Source organism: Arachis ipaensis, chromosome B01, assembly GCF_000816755.2.
Source record: "Arachis ipaensis cultivar K30076 chromosome B01, Araip1.1, whole genome shotgun sequence".
In the NCBI taxonomy this organism is placed as follows: domain Eukaryota; kingdom Viridiplantae; phylum Streptophyta; class Magnoliopsida; order Fabales; family Fabaceae; genus Arachis; species Arachis ipaensis.
The window spans coordinates 37,832,440-37,854,785 of record NC_029785.2 but is presented as its reverse complement, the minus strand read 5'-3'; the positions used below and the strand labels follow the sequence as shown (position 1 = coordinate 37,854,785).

At 36.9% G+C, this 22,346-nt stretch overlaps 1 protein-coding gene across 6 annotated transcripts; it reads left to right on the top strand.

Moving 5' to 3' along the window:
- Window positions 15,851–20,264, top strand: LOC107629065 (putative casein kinase II subunit beta-4). Of its 6 annotated transcripts, none has more exons than XR_002360439.1 (6): window positions 15,854–16,267; window positions 17,863–18,081; window positions 18,315–18,424; window positions 18,511–18,673; window positions 19,231–19,412; window positions 19,800–19,890. XR_002360439.1 is itself a non-coding variant. In XM_016331787.2 (6 exons), the coding sequence occupies exons 1-5, from the start codon at window positions 16,078–16,080 to the stop codon at window positions 19,320–19,322; spliced, it is 774 nt and encodes a 257-aa protein (XP_016187273.1). In that variant the 5' UTR covers window positions 15,855–16,077; the 3' UTR covers window positions 19,323–19,334; window positions 19,800–20,264. The 6 variants fall into 6 exon arrangements, 5 of the variants coding, with proteins under 5 accessions (XP_016187259.1, XP_016187266.1, XP_016187273.1 ...); XM_016331787.2 differs by having other exon boundaries at window positions 15,855–16,267; window positions 19,231–19,334; window positions 19,800–20,264; XM_016331773.2 differs by lacking the exon at window positions 19,231–19,412 and having other exon boundaries at window positions 15,851–16,267; window positions 18,318–18,424; window positions 18,511–18,676; window positions 19,800–20,264.

Here is a 22,346-nt window from a genome sequence, read left to right as displayed (position 1 = left end):
TACTGAGAGGGCTTGAATGGTTTGTTATTTAACCTATTCTAGTTCATCCCATTCTGATTGTTGCTAAAGCCTTGTTGAGGCTTCTGCTGATCTCTCCACCCAAAATTAGGGTGGTTTCTCCATCCCTGATTGAAAGTATTCGAGTAGGGATTGTTATTGGAGTTTCTAGAGGGGTTTCCCATGTATTTAACCTCATCCATTATGGTCCAGGTATTATCAACAGTGTTTAGTTCATACGCTGTCTCTGGACAATAGGCCTCTGAACTTTGCGTCCCACTCAAGTACTGAGAGATCATGTTGATCTACTGGGACGTGAGTTTGTTTTGTGCCAAGATAGTGTCTAAGGTATCCACCTCTAGGACACCTCTCTTCTAAGCTGCACCATTGTTCACAGGGTACTGCTCAGAAGTGTACATGTATTGGTTGTTGGCAACCAGATCAATAAGCTCTTGTGCCTCTTCAGGTGTCTTCTTCAAGTGGAGGGATCCACCTACAGAATGGTCCAGTGCCATCTTGGACATCTTAGATAGACTATCATAGAAAATATCTAACACGGTCCAATATGAGATCATGTAAGGAGGACATCTCCTGATTAATTGCTTGTATCTTTCCCAAGCTCCATAGAGGGATTCTCTCTCTTTCTGTCTAAAGGTTTATACTTCCACCCTAAGCTTGCTCACCTTTTGAGGTGGAAAGAACTTGGTCAATAATCTATTGACCACCTTCTCCCATGAATTTAGGCTTTCTTTAGGTTGAGAATCCAACCATAACCTTCCTCTGTCTCTTACAACAAATGGAAAGAGCATGAGCTTGTAAACCTCTGGATCCACTCCATTAGTCTTTACAATGTCATATATCTACATGAAGTCAGATATGAATTTGTTTGGATCTTCCTGTGGAAGTCCATGAAACTGGTAGTTTTGTTGAACCAGAGTGACCAATTGAGGCTTCAAGTCAAAGTTGTTTGTACTAATGGCAGGAATGGAGATGCTACACCCATAGAAGATTAGAAGTCAAAGTTGGGTACAGTGTAAGATCCTAGGACCTTTCTTGCGTCACCCCTATTGTCTGGGTTAGCTGCCATTGTTGTATCTTCAGCTTCTTGTTCTAGAGCTCTTGTGAGGTTCCTTATGGCTCTGTTAGCTTGTTGCAAACGCCTTCTTAGAGTTCTCTCAGGTTCAGGATTAGGATCAAAGAGAGATTTTTTATCCCTATTCCTGCTCATAAAATAGAAGAAACCAACAGAAAAATAAGAAAGGAATCTTCTATGTCAGAGTATAGAGGATTCCTTGTGAGATAGTGAGATAGAGAGAAAAGAAATTAGAGGTGTCTTTTAATTATGAAGAATTTTCGAAAATAAAGAAAGAAAGAAGAAGAAGAAGATTTTCGAAATAGATGAGAGAGAAAGAGGTTAGTGATTTTCGAAAAAGAAGAAAGAGAATGGAGAATTAAAGAGACACCAAACTTTTTAAAATTGAAATAGGATAAAACAAGCAACTAACTAACTAACAAGATTTGAAAATAAAATAAGAGATTTGATTTTTAAAAAAAAATTGAAATTTAGAAGGAAAAGTCAAAGGAAGATCTTGAAATTTAATTTTTGAAGAGAATAAGTCAAACAAGATAAGATAAGATTTGAAAAAAATTTAAAGATTTGAAATTCAATTTCGAAAGAAGGAAAAACTAACAAGATACTAACTTTTTAAAATTTGAATTTGAAATTTGAATTTAAAGTTTTGAATTTTGAGATTTGAATTTAAATTTTAAATTTTGAAAATTAAATTTTAAATTTTAAAATAAGATAAGATAAAATTTTGAAATTCAAAGAAAAATAAAAAGATAAGATAAATATTTGAGAAGATAACAAGACAAACAAAAAGATGACTAACAGGACATCAGACTTAAAATTTGAAATTAAATTAAAATAAGATAACAAGAAAATTTGAATTTTGAATTTTAAAAATTAAAAAGACAAACACTAACCGGACACCAAACTTAAAAATTTTGAAATCAAAAGACACTATTTTTCAAAATTTGAAGGGAAAAACACAAAAAGACACCAAACTTAAAGATTTTGAAATCAAACAGAGAAAAACACAAAGAACAAATTCGAACACAAGGAAGAACAATAAGAACAATTTTCTGAAAACTCAAGAAAAGAAAAATCAAATAGACACCAAACTTAAAGATTGACACAAGACTCAAACAAAAGAAAAAGCTTTTGAAAAATTTTTGAAAAAGAAACCAGACAGTTCGAAAATTCTAAAAAGAAACACAATAAACACAAATAAAAGAAAAATAGTAAAAAGTACCTAATCTAAGGAACAAGATAACCGTTAGTTTTTCAATCTCAAACAATCCCCAGCAATGGCGAGAAAAACTTAGTGCACGAAATTTAACTCCGCACAACTTAACCGGTAAGTGCACCGGATCATCCAAGTAATACCTCAGGTGAGTGAGGGTCAGTCCCACGAGGATTGTTGGATTGAGCAATCTGTGGTTATTCTGCAAATCTTAGTTAGGCGAATAGAAACATAGTTGTTTTTTGTTGTCGGCGCATAGACAAGCAATACAATAACAGGTAGAGACAATAATTAGCGATTAGTTAAGGCTTCGGAGATGCTTCTTCTGCTGAATTAACACGTCGTACTCACTAATCCAATGATGAATGATTCCTTCAATGGCAAGGCTGTAAGTGACTAAGCCATTGGTCATGGTCGTTAATCTCCTCAGATCCAAACCAAACATCCGAACGGACTAGATAAATCTGGGAGAGGGTAAAGCGCACGCAATTCAATCTCTTGATGATCCTACTCAAAATACCACAGACAAGGTTGGATCTTCCGGATCAAAGACTGATGCTCTTATGATTCTAGCCATTAAAGCCACAGGAACCTTAATTACCCCTGGGTAATGAGGTTTTATGTCAGGTACCCCAGTTAGCCCAGATAATTCTCTTGGAACCCGTGATGCATCCTCAAGTTGTAGCTCAATACTATCTGGTTCAGGACTCGTAAAGAATTTATGTAGAATCGATATTCATAAGGATGAAGAATGACAATGCATCATAGAATAGAATCACACATTTATTGGACTAGAAAAGTAATTGTATTAATCCATAGGAATCAGCAAAGCTCCTAACCTTAACCTAGGAGGTTTAGTTGCTCATACTGTATAGAAAAATAATGTGTCAAATGTTCTGAGGGGCTAAAGATTTTAAACATGGGTGATCTTTGCCTATATATACTAACCTAATAATTAAGAAGTACAACAATAGGATAAACTAGACTAGAGGTGCAAAAATCCACTCCTGAGCCCACTTTGGTTGAGTGCTTGGGCTGAGCTTGGCGTTCAACTTGAGGAATAGCCATTAAACTCCCATTAAGATGATGTCCATGCTGCCTTGTGCTCCCTTGGGGGCGTTGAATGCCAGGTTTGGGCATTCAACACTGGCTTGGGTCCTTTTGGGGCGTTGAATGCCAAAAAAGGGGTGATTTGGGCGTTCAACGCCCAATATGGGCAGTCCCTTCTAAAGAAAAGTAAAATTCATTATATATGGCTAGAAAGCCCTGGAAGTTAGCTTTCCAACACCATTGAGAACGCGTCATTTAGACTTCTGTAGCTCTAGAAATGCTTGTTTGAATGCACAGAGGTCAGAATCTGACAGCATCTGCTATGCTTTCCTTGCCTCTGAATCGGACTTTGCCAAAACTCGTCAATTTCAGCCAGAATTTACCTGAAATCATAAGAAAACACAAAAACTCAAAGTAGAATCCAAAAAATTGAATTTTGCACTAAAACCTATTAAAACATAATAAAAATTAACAAAACATACTAAAAACACTGAGAAAATGATGCCAAAAAATGTATAAAATATCGGCTCATCAGCTGTACCTCTTGGATCCCCAGCTTCTTCATCACAGAGAAATGCATCAGATTTATGCTTGATCCAAGGTCACATAGTGTCTTTTCAAATGTGATGGTCCTATAGTGCAGGGAATCTGGAAGTTTCTGGGATTTGGCAATTTCTAAGGTAGCTTCTTTAGCACTAAAGCACTGCACTCCTTGGCCATCACCACTGTTTCATCTCCCGTCAGGGGATTTTTCTTAGAGAATACGCTTTTCATGTAGGCCATATAGGGAGGCTTCCTCTCCAACACCTCCGCAAAAGGAATATTGATTTGTAACCTCTTGAAGACTTCCAAGAATTGAGCAATTTGCTCATCCTCAATCTCCTTTTGCACGTTCAGAGAGTGTTGTACTTTAGGCAGCTTCATCACCACTAGGGCATGTACTAGTGCAATTCCAGTCTCCTCTTGAGCCTTTTTCTCCTTTAATTCCTCAGCATTTCTTGGAAGAGTGTTGGGAGGTCTCTCAGGTATCCTGCTGCTCAACTGACCCACTTATATTTTCAAGTTTTAAATTGAAGATCGAGTTTCTTGCATGAAGCTGTGAGTGGTCTTGGATAGATCAGAGACTATTGTGGCCAAGTCAGAGAGGTTGTGTTTGGATGTCTCCATCTGCTGTTGAGAGGGTTGGAACTGCTTGTTGTTGAACCTATTCTGATTGGTTCCACCTTGATTATTGTTGAAGCCCTGTTGAGGCCTCTGTTGCTCCCTCTACCCAAAGTTAGGGTGATTCCTCCATCCCTAATTAAAAGTATTTGATAAGGATCATTATGGAGATTTCTAGAGGAATTCCCCATATAATTCACTTCCTCCATGGTGGGCTGAGCAACATCACATACGTCCCCTTGAGTGTGGCTCCTAGTCATGCCGTAGGATACATCTTGTGTGTTGACAGCTGAAACTTGCATCCCAGTCAACTGCTGAGAGATCATGCTTATCTATTGGGACATGAGCTTATTTTGAGCTAAGATGGCGTCTAGTGTGTCCACTTCTATGACTCCTCTCTTCTGAGTAGTCTCCGTGTTTACAGGGTTCCTCTCAGAAGTGTACATATACTGGTTGTTGGAAACCATCTCAATAAGCTCGTTTGCCTCTTCAAGCATCTTCTTCATGTGTAGTGAACCACCTGCAGAGTGATCTAGTGACATCTTGGCCATCTCAGAAAAGCCATCATAAAAGATCTCTAGCCTGGTAATGATCAGATCTTTGTGTGGTCTAGAATTCACAAATGAAATCTTCGTTGCAAGTATAGTTTCTAAACCAACACTAATCCTTTCATGTAAAAATTTGTTTGTCACAAGTAACAAACCCCTAAAATCTATAAACCGAAGTATTGAACCTCGGGTCGTTCTCCCTAAGAATTGTAATAAAGTGTCCTTGTCATTGGTTATGAAATATCTTTGGGGTTTTTTTGAGTTAAGGAACAAGGAATGTAAATGGCAATGAAAATAAACTAACAACTAGAAAAGCTCTTGGCAAAGATATGAGAACTAGAAGTCCCATCCTAGTTATCTTCCTCAATTGTGATCACAAATTTTCCATTGCTACCACTATGTTAACCTCTAACCATGGAGGAAAGTCAAGTGGATGAATCAACTTGATTCCACAAGTCCTAGCCAACTCCCAAGGGAAAGACTAGTGTGAGTGGTATCCAAATCAATTAGCAACTTCTAATTATCAATCAACAAAGGAATTAGATAACTCAAGCATTACTAATTACTCCACCTAGGACAAGAGGCACAAAATCTATACTAAAATCCAACCAAGCATTTCATCAAACACTTGGAAGGCACAAAAGAAAAGCATAGTAAATTGACAACAAGAATAGAATCTAACAACAATTATGGTAATGAATTAACAACAATAAGCAAAAAAAATACAATTATTATGAATTACCTCGAATTGAATTGGAAGAAGATAGAAGAAGAAAGAGTGCATTAACAACAAAGTAAGCAATTACAAGAATGAAATACAAAATTAGAGAGAGGAAGAGTAGAAGAACAAGAAATTGTAAAGGAAAAGTAAATCAAAGCATGAATTAAACCTAGATCTAAGAAATTCTAATCTAGATCTAAAACCTAATCCTAATCCTAGAGAGAAGTGAGAGCTTCTCTCTCTAAAAACTAACTCTAACTATTTCTAAAACTTAAAATATGACTAATGATCAAAGTATATTCATTCCCCTTCAATCATTGGCTTAAATAGCATCAGAAATGAGTTGGATTGGGCCCACAAGGCTTCTAAAATCGCTGGCCACGAGTTGCATTTAAGTGAGTCATGTGATCCCATCGGCGCGTACACGTACCGTGCACGTGCGCGCCCCTATGCACAGTGCAACTATGGCAAATCTTATACCATTTCGAAGCCCCGGATGTTAGCTTTCCAACGCAGCTGGAACCGCATCATTTGGATCTCTGTAGCTCAAGTTATGGTCGATTGAGTGCGAAGAGGTTGGCTTGACAGCTTTTGCGATTCCTTCATTTCTTCACGAGTTCTCCATTTTTACATGCTTTTCCTTCATTCCCTTGATCCAATATTTGCCTCCTAAATCTAAAATCACTTAACAAACATATCAAGGCATCTAATGAAATCAAGGTGAATTAGATTTTGCTATTTTAAGACCTAAAAAGCATGTTTTTCACTCTTAAGCACAATTAAAGGAGAATTTACAAAACCATGCTATTTCATTAAATAAATGTAGGAAAAGATGATAAAACCCTCTAAATTCAACACAAGATAAATCCTACAAATGGGTTTATCAACCTGGTCCAATCTGAAATCATGTCGGGAGGACATCTCCTTATCAACTGCTTGTATCTCTCCCAGGCTTCATAGAAGGACTCTCCTTCTTTCTGTCTGAAGGTCTGGACTTCTACTCTAAGATTACTCATCTTCTGGGGTGGAAAAAACTTGGTCATAAATCTATTTACCATCTTGTCCCATGTATCCAAACTTTCCTTGGGCTGAGAATCCAGCCACAGCTTTGCTCTGTCCCTTACAGCAAAGGGGAATAGCATGAGCTTGTAAATCTCAAGGTTCACTCCATTTCTCTTAACAGTATCATAGATCTATAGGAAGTCAGATATGAACTTCTTGGGGTCCTCCTGTGGGAGTCCATGAAACTGATAGTTCTGTTGCACTAGAGTGACCAATTGAGACTTGAGCTCGAAATTATTGGCACTAATGGTAGGTACAGATATATTGCACCCATAGAAGTCAGCAGTGGGTGCAATGTATGAGCCAAGCATCTTCCTTGCTTGCTCTTCAGCGTTCGGATCCCTACATTAGCTGCCATAGTGGTCTCTTCAGCTTCCTTCTCAAAAGTTTCTATGAGATTCTCTCTGGCTTTGTAAGCTTTGACTTGTTGCAAACGCCGCCTTAAAGTCCTCTCAAGCTCAGAATCAAAATCAAGAAAGGGTTCCTTGTCCCTGTTCCTGCTCATAAACAACAAGAAACAAAGAAAAAGTGGAAGACTCTATGTCAAAGTCTAGAGAATTCCCAGTAAGATATCCTAAAAGAAATAAAATAAAATAAAATAAGCAATTAACCAAAAAAATTCAAAAATAAAGATGGAAGATTTAACCTAAAAATTTTTGAAAATTAGAAAAAAAGGGGTTTGAAAATTTTGGAAATTCAAAAAGAAAGAGAAGACACTAAAGAAACATCAAGCTTAAAATTTGAAATTATATGAAAATAAAATAACTAAAACAAAATTTGAAAAGTAAGGGAAAGATAAAAAAGATAAAAATCGAAAATCAAGAAAAATAAATAAGATAGGAATCAAAAATAAAAAAAGAAAAATAATTAAATAAAAATTAGTAAAAATACCTAATCTAAGCAACAAGACAACCGGTAGTTGTCAATCACGAACGATCCCCAGCAACGGTGCCAAAAACTGGTGCACAAAATTAAGACCTGCACAACTTAATCGACAAGTGCACTGGGTCATCCGAGTAATACCTCAGGTGAGTGAGGGTCGATCCCACGAGGATTGTCGGACTGAGCAAGCAATAGCAATCCTGTTGGACTTAGTCAGGCAAATAGTAAAAGGAGTTGTTGTTGAAAATGCATAAAACAAGAGAATGAAGAAAGCAATGAGAAATTGGTGTAAAATCAATATAAGAAAACAGTTAAGGTCTCAGGGATATTTATCTTTCTGGATTAAAACTTCTTACTAACTATTTTAACAATGAATGATTCATTCTATGGCAAACTGTAAGTGATTAAACCCTAATCCCTTAGTGATTTAATCTCCTCTGATCCTCATCAAACGCCACTCCTGTGGTTATTCAATTCAGATTGGAGGGTGAAGTTCAGAAAGCTAGCTTATAAAGGCCCTAATCACCCTAGATGCCAACTGAATAGATGTTGCTTATCCCAACAGGTTGTGGATTAGCCATCTAGGAGGTGTGTTCTCGAGCTGTAGTTCAAGCGATCTCTCCCGAGAATCACAAGAACCCATGTAGAAAAATGGTCATACTTCCGTTCCACCCAGTTTCATTAGATTAAGAATGAAAACACACCTTAGAATTGAATCAAACATATATTAAAATAGAAGAGTAATAATCTTAATCCATAGAAATAAACAGAGCTCCTAACCTTAACCAGGAGGTTTAGTTGCTCATAACTTTACAAAGAAAACAGGGTTCTAAAAAGTTGCAGAGGGGAGAAGATCCTAAACCTAATTGATCTTCTCCTTTAAATACTAACCTAATAATAAATGCTAAACCTAAAAGATATTATTTTAAAAATAATGAGTACAAAGATAAGATAAAATAAAACTAATAAGTGCTAAATCCACTTGGAGCCCCAATTGAGTGTGAAACGGACTGCAGCTAGCGTTCAACTTCAGGATTTGGGCGTTGAACGCCAGAGAGGGAAGCGCGCTTCTGACCTTATGCCCCCTGCTGGCGATGAACTCCAGGTGGGCGTTCAGTGCCCTGGGGGGCTGCCAGCATGTTCCTTTCTAGCCCCAGGCCTCTCCAAACTGCTCTGAATTTCACCTAAAACAATAAAAACACAAGAAAACTCAAAGCAGCATCCAAAGGTGATTTTTGCACTAAAATCAAGTAAAATTAAATAAAATCTAACTAAAATAATATAAAAACAACTAGAAAATAGGTATAAGATGCTCACGTATCAGCCTCTACTCCTCGTTGCGTGATCATGAAGCCCAAAAATTTTCCGGCCTCCATTTCGAATGCGCATTTTGTTGGATCAAGTTGCATTCGGTGTTTCCTCAGAGTGCCTAATATGAGCTTGAGGTCGCTAATGAGCTCGTCGCCTATTTTCATCTTGGCTAGCATGTTGTCAATATAGACCTCCAGTTTTGTCCCGGAGAGGTATTTGAAGATCTTGATGATGAGCCGTTGGTAGGTGGCCCTGACATTCTTTAGTTCGAATGACATGACTGTGTAGTAGTACATGCCTTCGAGAGTCATGAATGCCATTTTCTCCTCATCTGGCTTGTGCATTGGTATTTAGTTGTACCTTGAGTGGGCATCTATGAAGTTGAGGTACTGGTGTCTTGAGGCAGCATCCACTAGTCCATCGATCTTTGGCAGGGGAAAGGTGTTCTTTGGATAAGCTTTGTTCAAATATATGTAATCAATGCACATTCGCAAATTGCCATTCGCCTTCTTAACCAACACGACGTTGGCCAACCAAGTCGTGTAAGGTAGTTCCCAGATGAAGCCAGCTTCGACCAAGATTTTGACTTGTTTTCTGACTTTGCTTGCTTGATCAGCGAACATTTTCCGTCTTCTTTGGTCTACTGGCTTGACTTTGGGATCTACGGCTAGCCAGTGAGACATCAGAGCTGGATCTATTCCCAACATGTCAACCGGATTGAATGCGAAAAGGTCCCTATTTTCCTCCATGAGTTCCATGATTTCACTTTTTAAGTTGAAGGGTAGATTCCTGTTGATGAAGGTGAATTCATCCTTGGTTTACTCTATTTGTAACTTTTTCATATCTCCCTCTAGTTTGAATAAGTGACATAAAATTCGGATTAGAAAAATTTTGGAAATCATTCTTTCTTATAAGTTTCAATTGTTTAGGACTAGCTTGGATAAGTGACATATAATTCAACCTAAGGACTATTCTTGAATCTTATTTGAAACTAAATCAGATTTGTGCTTCACCTATTTTCTTAAATAATTAAATAAGGAAATAGCTATTAATTAGGTTAAAGAGAAATTGAATTGTCAAGGAATTAAAATTTGATTATTTATGATTTGTCGTGATTGATCTCTGCATTCCTCAAATAAATGAACACAAGGATTGTTTTCCTAGAGAGTGAATATCTCTAAAACCTTAACATTCTCATCATTATTGTTTTCACTCATTGTTTGCTATTTTATTTGCCTCTGTTCACGTTTAATTCCCTCATCTTTCTATTTTGTGATTTTTCTAATTAGAATAATCAATTAATTATTGTTGCTTAGTCCTTTAATCCTTGTGGGAACGATAACCCACTCACTATGGTATTACTTGATACGATTAGGTGTACTTGCCGAGTTGTGATTTTGAAAATTTTCGCATTAACAGCGTCTAGTAGTGAAATAGGGAGGAGGTGACCTACAAAGACACTCCAATGCTTAAGTTAACCTGGATCTAAGAGATAGAATTTTAAGGTTTTGTGTATAGCATACCAAGGGGAGTCTGAGACTCCCCTTATATAAGTGTTTTTCCTTTCTCCGATCTTCTAAATTGGGAAAGATATGATTTGTATTCGAATTTAAATGCTGGTGAAAGATTTATGGCTATTTAGAAGTTTTCGGATTCTTGGGCTGAGAAGGGCAAATTGAGCTTGAGGGTCGAATCATCGCTGGGCCACTAAGGTCGGAACCCGAGTCCGTAACAGATTCTTTTCTTTAAAGCCTCTTCTACTATGTGTGATAATATCCTAGACTTATTAAGGACCTATGAGGTTTTTAGTGGGCAGAAAGTAAATCTTAATAAGACGACAGTATTTTTTAGTAATAATCCTCCCCAGATACAAGACTGTAGCTAGTGAAATGGTTGAACATTACTCATGTGGGTGCACAAGATAAATACCTAGGGCTGCCTTCTATTGTTCATGAATCAAAGGAAGTCATGTTCGGTGAGATAAAAGATAAAGTCCATAAGCGTGTGGAGGGATGGAAGAGGAAGTTACTCTCAATATGAGGAAGACATGTTCTGATCAAAGTTGTGGGCAAAGTTATCCCCATCTATACTTTGTCCTGTTTCAAGTTGCTGGATTCTCTAATTCAGAATATCCACAACACTACAAGTTCTGGTGGGGTCAAAAAGGAACAGAAAGAAAGATGTCCTAGGTGAGTTGGGAGAAGATGTCAAGACCAAAAAAAGAGGGTGATTTGAGATTTAAGGATCTTAAAGCCCAGAATATGGCTCTTCTAGGTAAGCAGTGTTGGCGGCTTCTCACACAACTAAACTCTCTATTAGCTAAAATTCTTGAAGGTAAATATTATAGATACTATGATGTTATTTGAGGTGAGATAGGGACATTACCTTCATGGGGTTAGCGCAATATCTTAGAAGGTCGCAAAGTCATAGAGAAATGCATTCTTTGGAAAGTCGGTACCAGGAATAGCATCCAGGTCTACATTGATCCATGGCTCCCCCCTTCCCAACCTTACTCGTCTCCTTCTCTTTTAGGTTCCCTAATCCTACTCAAATAGTAACTTGGGTTAGAAAATTGCTAGGCAGTAATAGAAAACAGAATCAACAACTGGTAACATCAATTTTTCAAATTATATAAGCCAACATATTTTGTTAATTAGATTAGAGGAAGATGAAGATAAAATCCGATGGATCTTTCACAGATCAAAGAAGTATGAAGTATCTACTGGGTATCGAGTAGCTTACTAATTTTTCTAACCTCCTATAGAGCTCTGCCCAGATCTCTATGTCCATCGCAGGTTCTGGCATGAACTTTGGAAACTAAAGCTTCCCTCAAAAGTACTCATTTTTCTCTGGCGTGCTGCTCATGAAAGTCTCCCTGTGGTGGCCAATTTGAACTGAAGACTCGCAAATCGAACAACCACCTGTCCAAAATGCAATAATAGCTCAGAAATAATCATTCATTATTTGTTCACTTGCTCAAAGGCACAAGAAATTTGGCAAAGAAGCATATTTCATAGTATTCTCATGAATGAAGAAGGGGATAAGTTTTATCTAAGTTGGTTGATGAAAAAAGCTAACTCCAATAGTTGGGTATGATTGTATGAACCCAAATTTATAAGAACTTGGCATATCCTGTTGGTGCATCTGAAAGGATAAGAGCAAGTTCATTTTTGGACAGAAGAGTTATTCTCCTCAGGAAATAGTGCAGCACACAATATGCTTCAAAATCTTCATTCTGGCACATTGTCCCCTCAAGTTCAATTCCAATTCTAGGGATTTAATTTTCTTTTTTCTTTTTTTTCTGTAACTTGTGTAGTGAGTACTGGTATTTTACCAATTTCTTTATTTTGTCCCATTTGAAGACATATATTTGTTTGTTTTCACAATGAAATAAATATAACGTTACTTTTGAAAAAAAAAATTAATTTCCTTTTAGTGAATTTAATTATATACAACAACAACAACAACAAAGCCATGTTCCACTAGGTAGGGTCGGCTACATGAATCAAACAACACCATTGAGTTCCATCATGTATCATGTCAGTAGAAAGACCATTTACATGTAGATCTCATTTGACCACCTCATGGATAGTCTTCTTAGGTCTTCCTCTGCCTTTCATCCCTTATCCATCTTCCATCTCATCCACCCTCCTGACTGGGTGTTCTGTCGGTCTTCTTCTCACATGTCCGAATCACCTGAGATGCGATTCTACCATCTTTTCCACATTAGAAGCTACTCCAACTCTCTCTTTTATCTTCATTCCTTATTCTATCCAATCGCATGACCACTCATCCATCTCAACACCTTCATCTCTGCCACACTTAGCTTATGTTCGTGCTCCCCTTTGGCTGCCCAACACTCTATACAATAAAGCATAGCTGGTCTGATAGCAGTGCGATAGAACTTACCTTTAAGTTTTAAAGGCACTTTTTTGTCACATATAAAACTAGATGCACTCTGCCATTTTGACCAACTTGCTTGGATCCTATGATTTATATCCTGTTCAATCTCTCAATTATCATGTATGATGCACCCAAGATACTTAAAACTCTTAACTTTTTGTAGGGTGTTATCTCCAATCTTCACCTCTATATTAGGGTTTTCCCTTCGTAGGCCAAACTTACATTCCATATATTCCGTCTTGCTACGGCTTATGCGCAGACCATACACTTCTAGAGCTTCTCTCCATAACTCCAACTTCTTATTTAGGTTTTTTCTTGAATCTCCCATAAGGACGATATCATCGACAAAAATTATGCATCATGGTACAGGCTCTTGGATATGCTCTATGAATACTTCTAAAACTAATGTGAAAAGGTATAGACTTAAGGATGATCCCTGGTGTAATCCTATACCAATAGAAAATTCCCCTGTCACACCACCTTGAGTCTTCACACTAGTTGTAGCCCCATCATACATGTCTTTAATTGCACGAATATATGCGATCCTTACTCTCTTCTTTTCTAAGACCTTCCATAAGACTTCCCTTGACACCCTATCGTATGCTTTTTCCAAATTAATAAGCACCATATGTAGATCCTTTTTATTACTACAATATCTCTCCATCATCCTTCTTAACAGGTATATCGCTTCAGTGGTGGATCTGCCTGGCATAAAACCAAATTGGTTCTTTGTTACTTGTGTCTCTTGTCTCAGCCTCCATTCTATCACCCTTTCCCATAACTTCATGGTATGACTCATGAGTTTGATCCCTCTATAATTTTCGCAACTTTATATACCCCCTTTATTCTTGTAGATAGGTACCAACGTACTCTTTCTCCATTCATCTAGCATCTTCTTAGACCTTAAAATCACATTAAAAAGCTTGGTTAACCAACTGATGCCTTTCTCTCCAATGCCCTTCCAAACTTCAATTGGGATATTATCGGGTCCTACTGTCCTGCCATTTTTCATCCGCTTTGGAACCTCTTTTACTTCAAAGTCTCGAATCCTTCGATAGTAGTCAAAGTTTTGATCTTCTTTCCTCGTGCATAACCGACCCAGGCTCGGAAGAGTCTTCTGTCCTTTATTAAATAACTTGTAGAAGTAGCTCTTCCACCTTTCATTGATCTTCTCCTCTTGAGCCAACACCTCCCCGTCTTTATCCTTTATGCACTTAACCTAATCCAAGTCTCTCGTTCTTCTTTCACAGTTCTTTGCGATTCTATATATACCTTTTTCTCCTTCTTTCGTGCCTAAGGACTGATAGAGACTTTCATATGCTCTTTTTCTTGCTTCACTTACAGCCACTTTTGTTTGTTTTTTAGCCGCCTTATATTTTTCTCAATTATCTGTATTGCGGCAAGAAGACCACTCTTTAAAGCACACCCTTTTTGTCTTTATCTTTTCTTGTACACTCGCATTCCACCACCAGGATTCCTTGTCTCTTTGTCCTATCCCTCTAGATTCACCAAAACTTTCTTTTGCTGTTCTTCTAATAACTTCTGTCATATCTCTCTACACCTCCTCTGCGCTTTCATTTCCATCCCAATTTGCCTCTTCTTCTATCCATCTTAGGAAGCTTTTTTGTTCCTCGCCTTTCATCTGCCACCACCTCGTCCTTGGCTTATTCGTATGATGTCTTTTTCTCAACTTTTTCTCAATGCAAAAATCTATGACAAGCATCCTATGTTGTGTTGTTAAACTCTCTCCCGGAATAATTTTACAATTAATACAAAATTTTCGGTCGACTCTCCTCAACAAGAAGAAGTCGATTTGAGAGCTTGTCATGCCACTCTTATATGTTATAAGATGTTCGTCTCTCTTTTTAAAACTTGTATTTCCGATAAGGATATCAAAGGTTGAGGAAAAGTCCAAAATAGTTTTACTCTCGGTATTGACTACCCCAAAACCATGGCCTCCGTGAATACCTTCATACCCAGTCACTTCTCTTCCAACATGGCCATTTAAATCTCCTCCTAAGAAAATCTTATCTCTGGAAGGTATGTCTTGGACNCTTCCGAACCCACTTGCGATGCATAGGTGCTAATCACATGAAAAGTACCTCCTTCCACCACAAATTTGATAGAGATGATCCGATCTCCCACCCTCTTGACATCCACTACGTCCTTCTTCCACTGCTTATCCACGATAATACCTACCCCATTCCTATTCTTCATCTTTTCCGTATACCAAAGTTTGAACCTGGAAGTATTCAACTCCCTAGCCTTCGCACCAACCCATTTTGTTTCTTGTAGGCACATGATGTTAATCTTCCTCCTTGTCATGGTATCCACCAGACCACCACCTCCATAGATTTTCCTGTTAGAGTGCCTATGTTCCATGTGCCAAATCTCAACCTTCTGTCGTCCCGACCTTTACCTTTTTCTTTGCGAACTAGCTTATTTACCCCCGTCCGTTCACAAAAATGTGGGAACCCTTGCTCATTTAACACTACACTCGAGCATCGATGCAGCATCTTTTGCTCATTTGACACTGTACGCGAACCATATAGCGCGTTGCTTCCAGACAACGACCTAGCTTTAACACAATAACGTCTTTGATCCATATCATAAAAATTCGACAAAATTTTTATGTTAGTTGTTGAAGATCTAACACAATCCTTCTCCTTTATCTGAGGTTGAGACCGACTATGTACGACAAATATAACATAGACGAAATTAATGAATTTAATTATATATTCTTATAAATATATCAAAATTAAGTTCATAAGAGAAAATTTCATAAAGAAAAGAATGGTGATAAAAGAGGATGGTGACACGATGGAAATAGTTAAAACAGAAAAAGATGTGCCAATCATCACATGCGACGCACAAACACAATTAAACACCGTAGCAGAGCATATAGCATAGACCATAGAGTGTTGAGAGATAAACTATCAAATCTAAAACCAAAAAGCACATAGATAAATTTAAATAAATTAACTCGATTCCGATTCATAACATGAGAACGAAGCTGCTTCTGATAATGAGAGAACAAAAAGCATAGATACATTCATACACACAACACATACTAGTATATAAAGCACTCTCTCTCTCTCTCTCTCTGTTGATTCAGATTCCAGAACAAAAGAAAGGTATGTACAAAGAGAGAGAGAAAGGTGGTGGTGTTGGGTCGAAGACTAGTGCTACAACGACGGAGGTTGATCGAAAGAGAATCAACGATGCTCTCGATAAGCACCTACACCAACACCGTTCATCTGCTTCCACTTCCCTAAACCATCACACGCATAAGACCTCCAACAATTCCACCTCTCACCATCGTAATGGTTCGTTCATAATCCCTCTCTTTCTCTCCGTCTTGCTTTTTATAATTATTCAATTAGGTTTGATCTGATCTGTTTTGATATGTTGTTGTTTATGGATATTCTGGGGGCTAAGGAATTTGGTTGAAGATGATGGAATTTTCCGCCCACATTTTTGTTATTATTGTTATGATTATTTCGTGGCCTACCAATTTAATGCCTCTAGTCTTTGGCCCCCTTTTCATAGGTGCATTTTGCTTGTCTTAATCAATTTGAATCATGAATAGTAAATAGGTCATTGTGTTAGGAGTCTTGTTAGATTTTTAAAACCATTCAATCATAGGTCCTGTTCTAACAATTTAGGCTTTTCGGAGAGTTTTCTCTTTTTATAGGACTGGTTAATTGATCTGATTTATCTTACCTGAGAGAGTTCTTAAGGCGAAACATGTCACTTTCTTACATTCGTAATAACAAGATGTTTATTTGCAGAATGGATTCTGGAATCTTGTTTATAAATGTTTTTGATGTTCAAAGGATCAGTCCCAATATACTATTGATGATGTTACATAGTCTACCCGGTGGAAAACACAATATCTTGTTTTTGTATCCAAGTAATTAGATATTGTACAATATTTCTGGAAAGCCAGTGAGTAAACTCATGGAACTAGGTTTTCAGATTCGTGGTTGTATAGGAAAGCCAGTGTAGGGAGATTAATTTGCATTGTTGATACTATTGATGCCATTACTATGGCATATTCAAACAGTAATAAAACCAGTGTATTCAAAATTTCAATAATAGGAAATGAAAGGGACATCATAGAAGGGTATTGGAGCACTTATGTCTGTCCACTAATTGATTATTTAGAACCTTAAGAGTGTTTTGGTAAGTATCACGATAAAAAAAATGCAAAGATGGGATACAAAGACAAGACAAATAAAATGGTGTCTCTATCCCGAATTTTTTGGATGGATAGAAAATTGAACAAGTTTTGTCTCGGAATAACCACATTTTGATTGTTTCTACATAGGCTATGATTGGATCTTCGCCCAAGAAACTTGGTTTCTGTGTCTTTGTATCATTTGGTTATAGTAGGCGAAACTTAAAATGAGAATATTTCAGAGAGGCAAAATGGGAATATCTTAAAAAAAGGATGATGAAATGCTGTAAATACAATTTCATTAAGAGTTCAGTCCCTTCCTCTTAATCCCAATCCTTCACATGGACACAAATTTCTGTTCCTCTGGGTCCACTCTCCCAATAATCTAACGTCTTTGTCCCTCTGAATCTTCATCCCCAATAACCAAACACAGCCTATATGTCTTCTTTAACAGGTTTCTATTTCCCAGTGTGTCTATATGTCTAGCCGGAGACACTTAGCAAACAAGGCCTAAATGCTTTTGGCAGAATTTTGGCTAGTTGTTGGTTCTACAAAAGTCAGTCGAAAATTGAAAATTTGCTAGCGCTTTCCTAAGCTGACCTTGTTTGCAATGAGATATGAGAGCTGAGAATTAAAAAGAGCAACAGAGTCGGGAGCAGAGGACATGTTTACTATATAACTGCTGATAGATGAGACCGTCTTTTTGAGTAACTGACATGCATATTTATGTATTGACTGCAGAGGAATCTGAAACTGATAGCGAAGAATCAGATGTTAGTGGTTCTGAAGGGGATGACACTTCTTGGATTTCATGGTTTTGCAATTTGAGAGGAAATGAATTTTTTTGTGAAGTTGACGATGATTACATACAAGATGATTTCAACCTCTGTGGATTAAGCAGTCAAGTTCCTTACTATGATTATGCGCTTGATTTAATTTTGGATGTTGAATCCTCCCATGGTAATCTTCTGTTTTTTCTCTTTCCAGAATTTTGTTTTAAAGTATATAATGTTGGTGATGTTTTGTGATGAAATTACTTGTGTTGTTACCACTGTATTGTAACTGAACCAGATCACGTTGTCCTCTTGAACAATTCAAATTGTACATTGATACGGATTTAGCTCTGATTATCTATTACGCCATTCTGAAATTAATTTATATTATGCTATATTTTGGTTGATTGGAATGTGTAGAAGACATGTTGACGGAGGAACAAAATGAATTAATTGAATCTGCTGCTGAGATGCTTTATGGTTTGATTCATGCCCGGTACATTTTGACAAGCAAGGGGTTGGCTACAATGGTATAATTTTTGTTCCCATTTTGCGTCTATCCTTTATGTTTTTGTGTAAATGGAGTTGGCATTGAACGACATTGCATTACCTGCAGCTAGATAAGTACAAGAGCTTCGACTTTGGCAGATGTCCAAGAGTTTACTGCTGTGGACAATCTTGTCTTCCGGTTGGTCAATCAGATATTCCTAGGGCAAGCACTGTCAAAATATATTGCCCCAAGTGTGAAGACATTTACTACCCACGCTCCAAGTATCAAGGTAGTATCCTTTGAACATCTTGTTAAGCTTCTGTTAAAAAATTATAATGTCTCCTTAAAATTGTTCTTGTTATACTTATTCCCATGAACTGCTGCACCATGCACATTGTACTTGTTCTCACGACTTCTTTTATTCATCTTTCCAGCTAGAAAAACTTTTGGCATTTTGGTGTTCCACTTTTGTCCTGTGTTGAATTGATTTGGTTTCCTTATTTTTGTAATTGCTGTATAATTAACAATTATATATATACTGATCATAAATGTTCTGCCTACATTTGTGGTTATTTTACAATAAGAAGATGCTAAGAACTTATCACCAATCCTAAATTAATTCTTTTGCTTGGATCTTCTGCAGTTCTGGTATTAGATTTTACCTGAGACTAAATTTTGTCATGTAATGAAGTATGGTGATTAAGGAAAACAAAACATGATGTTTAAGCTACCTATGGAAGTATGGTACCTTCCTAGGTATCTGTTGTACTATAAATAGAGAATTCAAACATAGACAAATAACAGAGTGATTTGAGATAAAAGAAATTTTTGCTTGATCTTTTATAGGGTATATCATGAAGGGGAGCCTTGGAGCAACCGTTGGGTTGTCTCCATGTGACTTCAAGGTCACCGGTACAAGCTGTGGAATCAGCTACTGATGCAATTATCAGGTTAGGCTGCTTACATTATACCCTTTGGGTGCGGCCTTTCCTCGGATCCCAAGTTATATCATATTGTCTTCCCCTAAGGTTAATCGATATTATACACAGAACCCTTTGATTTGTCTTCCCTACCTAACAGCAAGTTAGTGTCACGTTTTTCAAACGCAAGAACGCTGAGTGATATTGTCTATGATATTGGGGGTAGCTCGCAGCTCAGTGTAAACCTATTGTGTGTGAATTCTTCCTAACTAGATCAGTATATCAGTCTGTTAGGTTTTTTCAATCTTAGCTGAGAATTTCTTCTCCATTTTTATTTTAATCTTTTGGAGTTTCTTATTATTCGATCTTGAATATTTTTGATATCTTTATATTACTCTACGTTTTGGCATATGATTGTGAGATCAATTTTGTTTGCAGTGAAAGCATACATTATCCTGTATTTTATATGCAAATTTCCTTAACCTGTTTGTTTAGATATGGATGGCGCGTATTTTGGAACCACATTTCCTCACCTCTTCTTGATGACTTACTCAAATCTGAAGCCGCAAAAGCCGTTGCAGTCACAGAGTTACGTTCCTAGAGTTTTTGGTTTCAAAGTTCACAAGCCCTGAGGCTGAAAGCCATTTCAACTTCAACCTTTTTCATCTAAGTAACAGTTTGCACACATGCTTTGTTTAGCTTAGTCTTTTGTTATATTCCTTTAAATATTCACCCAGTGGATTTTTCATTTTACTACAAATCAGTACAATGTAGATGCTCCTGTTATTTAAACTGTAAAGATATATATGCAGTCACAAACAAGTGAAGTCAGCAAGAGCTTAATTTTGCCTTCTGCTTCAAATTCAGTGAGCTTTTGTAAAACTTTTTGGAATAGATATTTTTTAGTTTAACAACTTGAATTGGATGAACGTATAATGATCTACTTTATTTGTTCTGTTATGTAGCTTCACATCATATTTATTATGCCTTTCTTTTGTCTTAATATTGATCATTTGTGTATAAGTAAGATGATTTTATTGTTATCATTATTATTATTTTGCTCATATCACATAAAATATACAGCACACTAACACGCTCAAACCTCAAAGTTAAGGGGTTCTTCCTCTGAGGACCTGTCCTTGAACCCTTGTTTGTGTTTTTTAGGAGGTATGCATATTGTCACTAGGGTCCGGCATTAACCACTCTGTAGTCTGTATACAATTTATTACCGTACCGAGTATTATTGCTGTGTTTGATTCATGTTACCAAGTATTTAGTGGTATAAAGTTTGCTGTGCTATTAAAATTCCTGAGAATTGTACATATTTTACTCTTATGTGGGCCTCTAATGTGTAGTGGTACACTTTTCTTTTCGTTTTTTCTGACCCAGCTTTTAATGCATAGTTAGATAGGCTTGACTCAATGGGATAGGCTTTTTAAAGAACGTTCGGTTCGCCATTTTGGTGGGTCAAACCTCTAAAAGATAGTCTATGACAAAAAGAAATGGATGTTTACGACCCAAAATAATTATTTTGATGAAAGTGAGAGGAAAAAGAGGAACGGATCCGACCAGAAATGCAATAAAATAGACATATAGGAAAATTTTAACTCCGAGTAAACTAAACGCCAACAAATTTACCCATAGAAAAAAAATATTATTTTTATCCATAAAAGATGATTTTATACTATAAAATTATTCAAGCATTGAAAAATTATCTAAAAATTTCAAATTACCCTTTTCCTAATCCTAATCTCAACACTCCTCTCCTAAATCTCAACCTCTTTTCATAGATTTCACCATCGTCACCAACCGTAAGACCCACCTTCTTCCTTCCGCTTCAAGCTATGGTGGATGGCTCCGAAGATGGGAGACAAAGGAAGAGACATTCCATTAAAAACTCAGTGTCTTTTCGTTGAGACTAAGGACGGTTTCCACCTCAAAACTGACAACGGCGATGAGAGTAACCAGATCGTCTACACCATCTTCCTCTCTCTCATTGAAGGAAGGTTCAGAGCATGCCTTCAAGAAAACGATTGCGACGAGTTTGAGCTTTGCATCGAGAGCGGCGATTTTGATACAAAGGTGTCGTCGTTTAGTCACGCGCTCTTCATCAGTGCTGGCACCGACCCCTTCCCCACCGTCCACGACGCATTTAAGGGCGTGAAAAATCGTAGATTTCTTCGGGTGGTGCACGTGGGACGCTTGCTTTCTACCAGGAGGTGACATAGGAAGGTGTGGAGGACGGAATCCAATCCCTAGCGGCAGGCAGTGCATCGCCGAAGTTTCTTTTGTTTCCAAAGGTGGGGCTTACGGTTGGTGGCGATGGTGGTGTTGGTGGTGTTGGTGAAGGAGGTAGTAAAATCTATAAAAAGAATAAAGGAATGGTTGGGATTTAGGGGATGAGTGTTGAGATTAAAGTTAGGAAAAGGGTAATTTGGGATTTTTAGATGATTTTTTAGTGTTTGAATAATTTTGTCGTACGGAACCATTTTTTATAGGTAGAAATAACAGTTTTTTTTCATAAGTTGATTTGTCAGCGTTTAAAACTTTTGTGGGTAAAAATAGTAATTTACTAACTTTAGATAGAAAGTAGTCTTTCTCTTACTCTAGGAAACTCATTTGTTTATATATATTAGTACATCAATAAGCACTAACATACTTATTGGTTCATTTTTTATTTATTAAATATATATAAAAATAATAAAGTTTAATTATTTTGTTAATTCTTTTAATTTCACTAAATTTTTAATTAGGTTTATATGTACTTTTCTTTTTTTAATTGGGTCACTACTTTGCTTTTAATTTTATAATTAGGTCCTTTCTATTATATAAAATTTTAGAGTTACTTAAATATTTCTTCGCAAATTAAAAGTATTTATAATTAAGAACCTAACTAGATTTGTAATCGCATATATTTTGGAAGAAATATTCTATTCATTTTAACGTTTTTGATATGAAAATAATCTAATTACAAAATTAAAAGCAGTATAAGGACCAAATTGAAAATAAACAAGTATAAAGACCTAATTAAAAATTTAATAA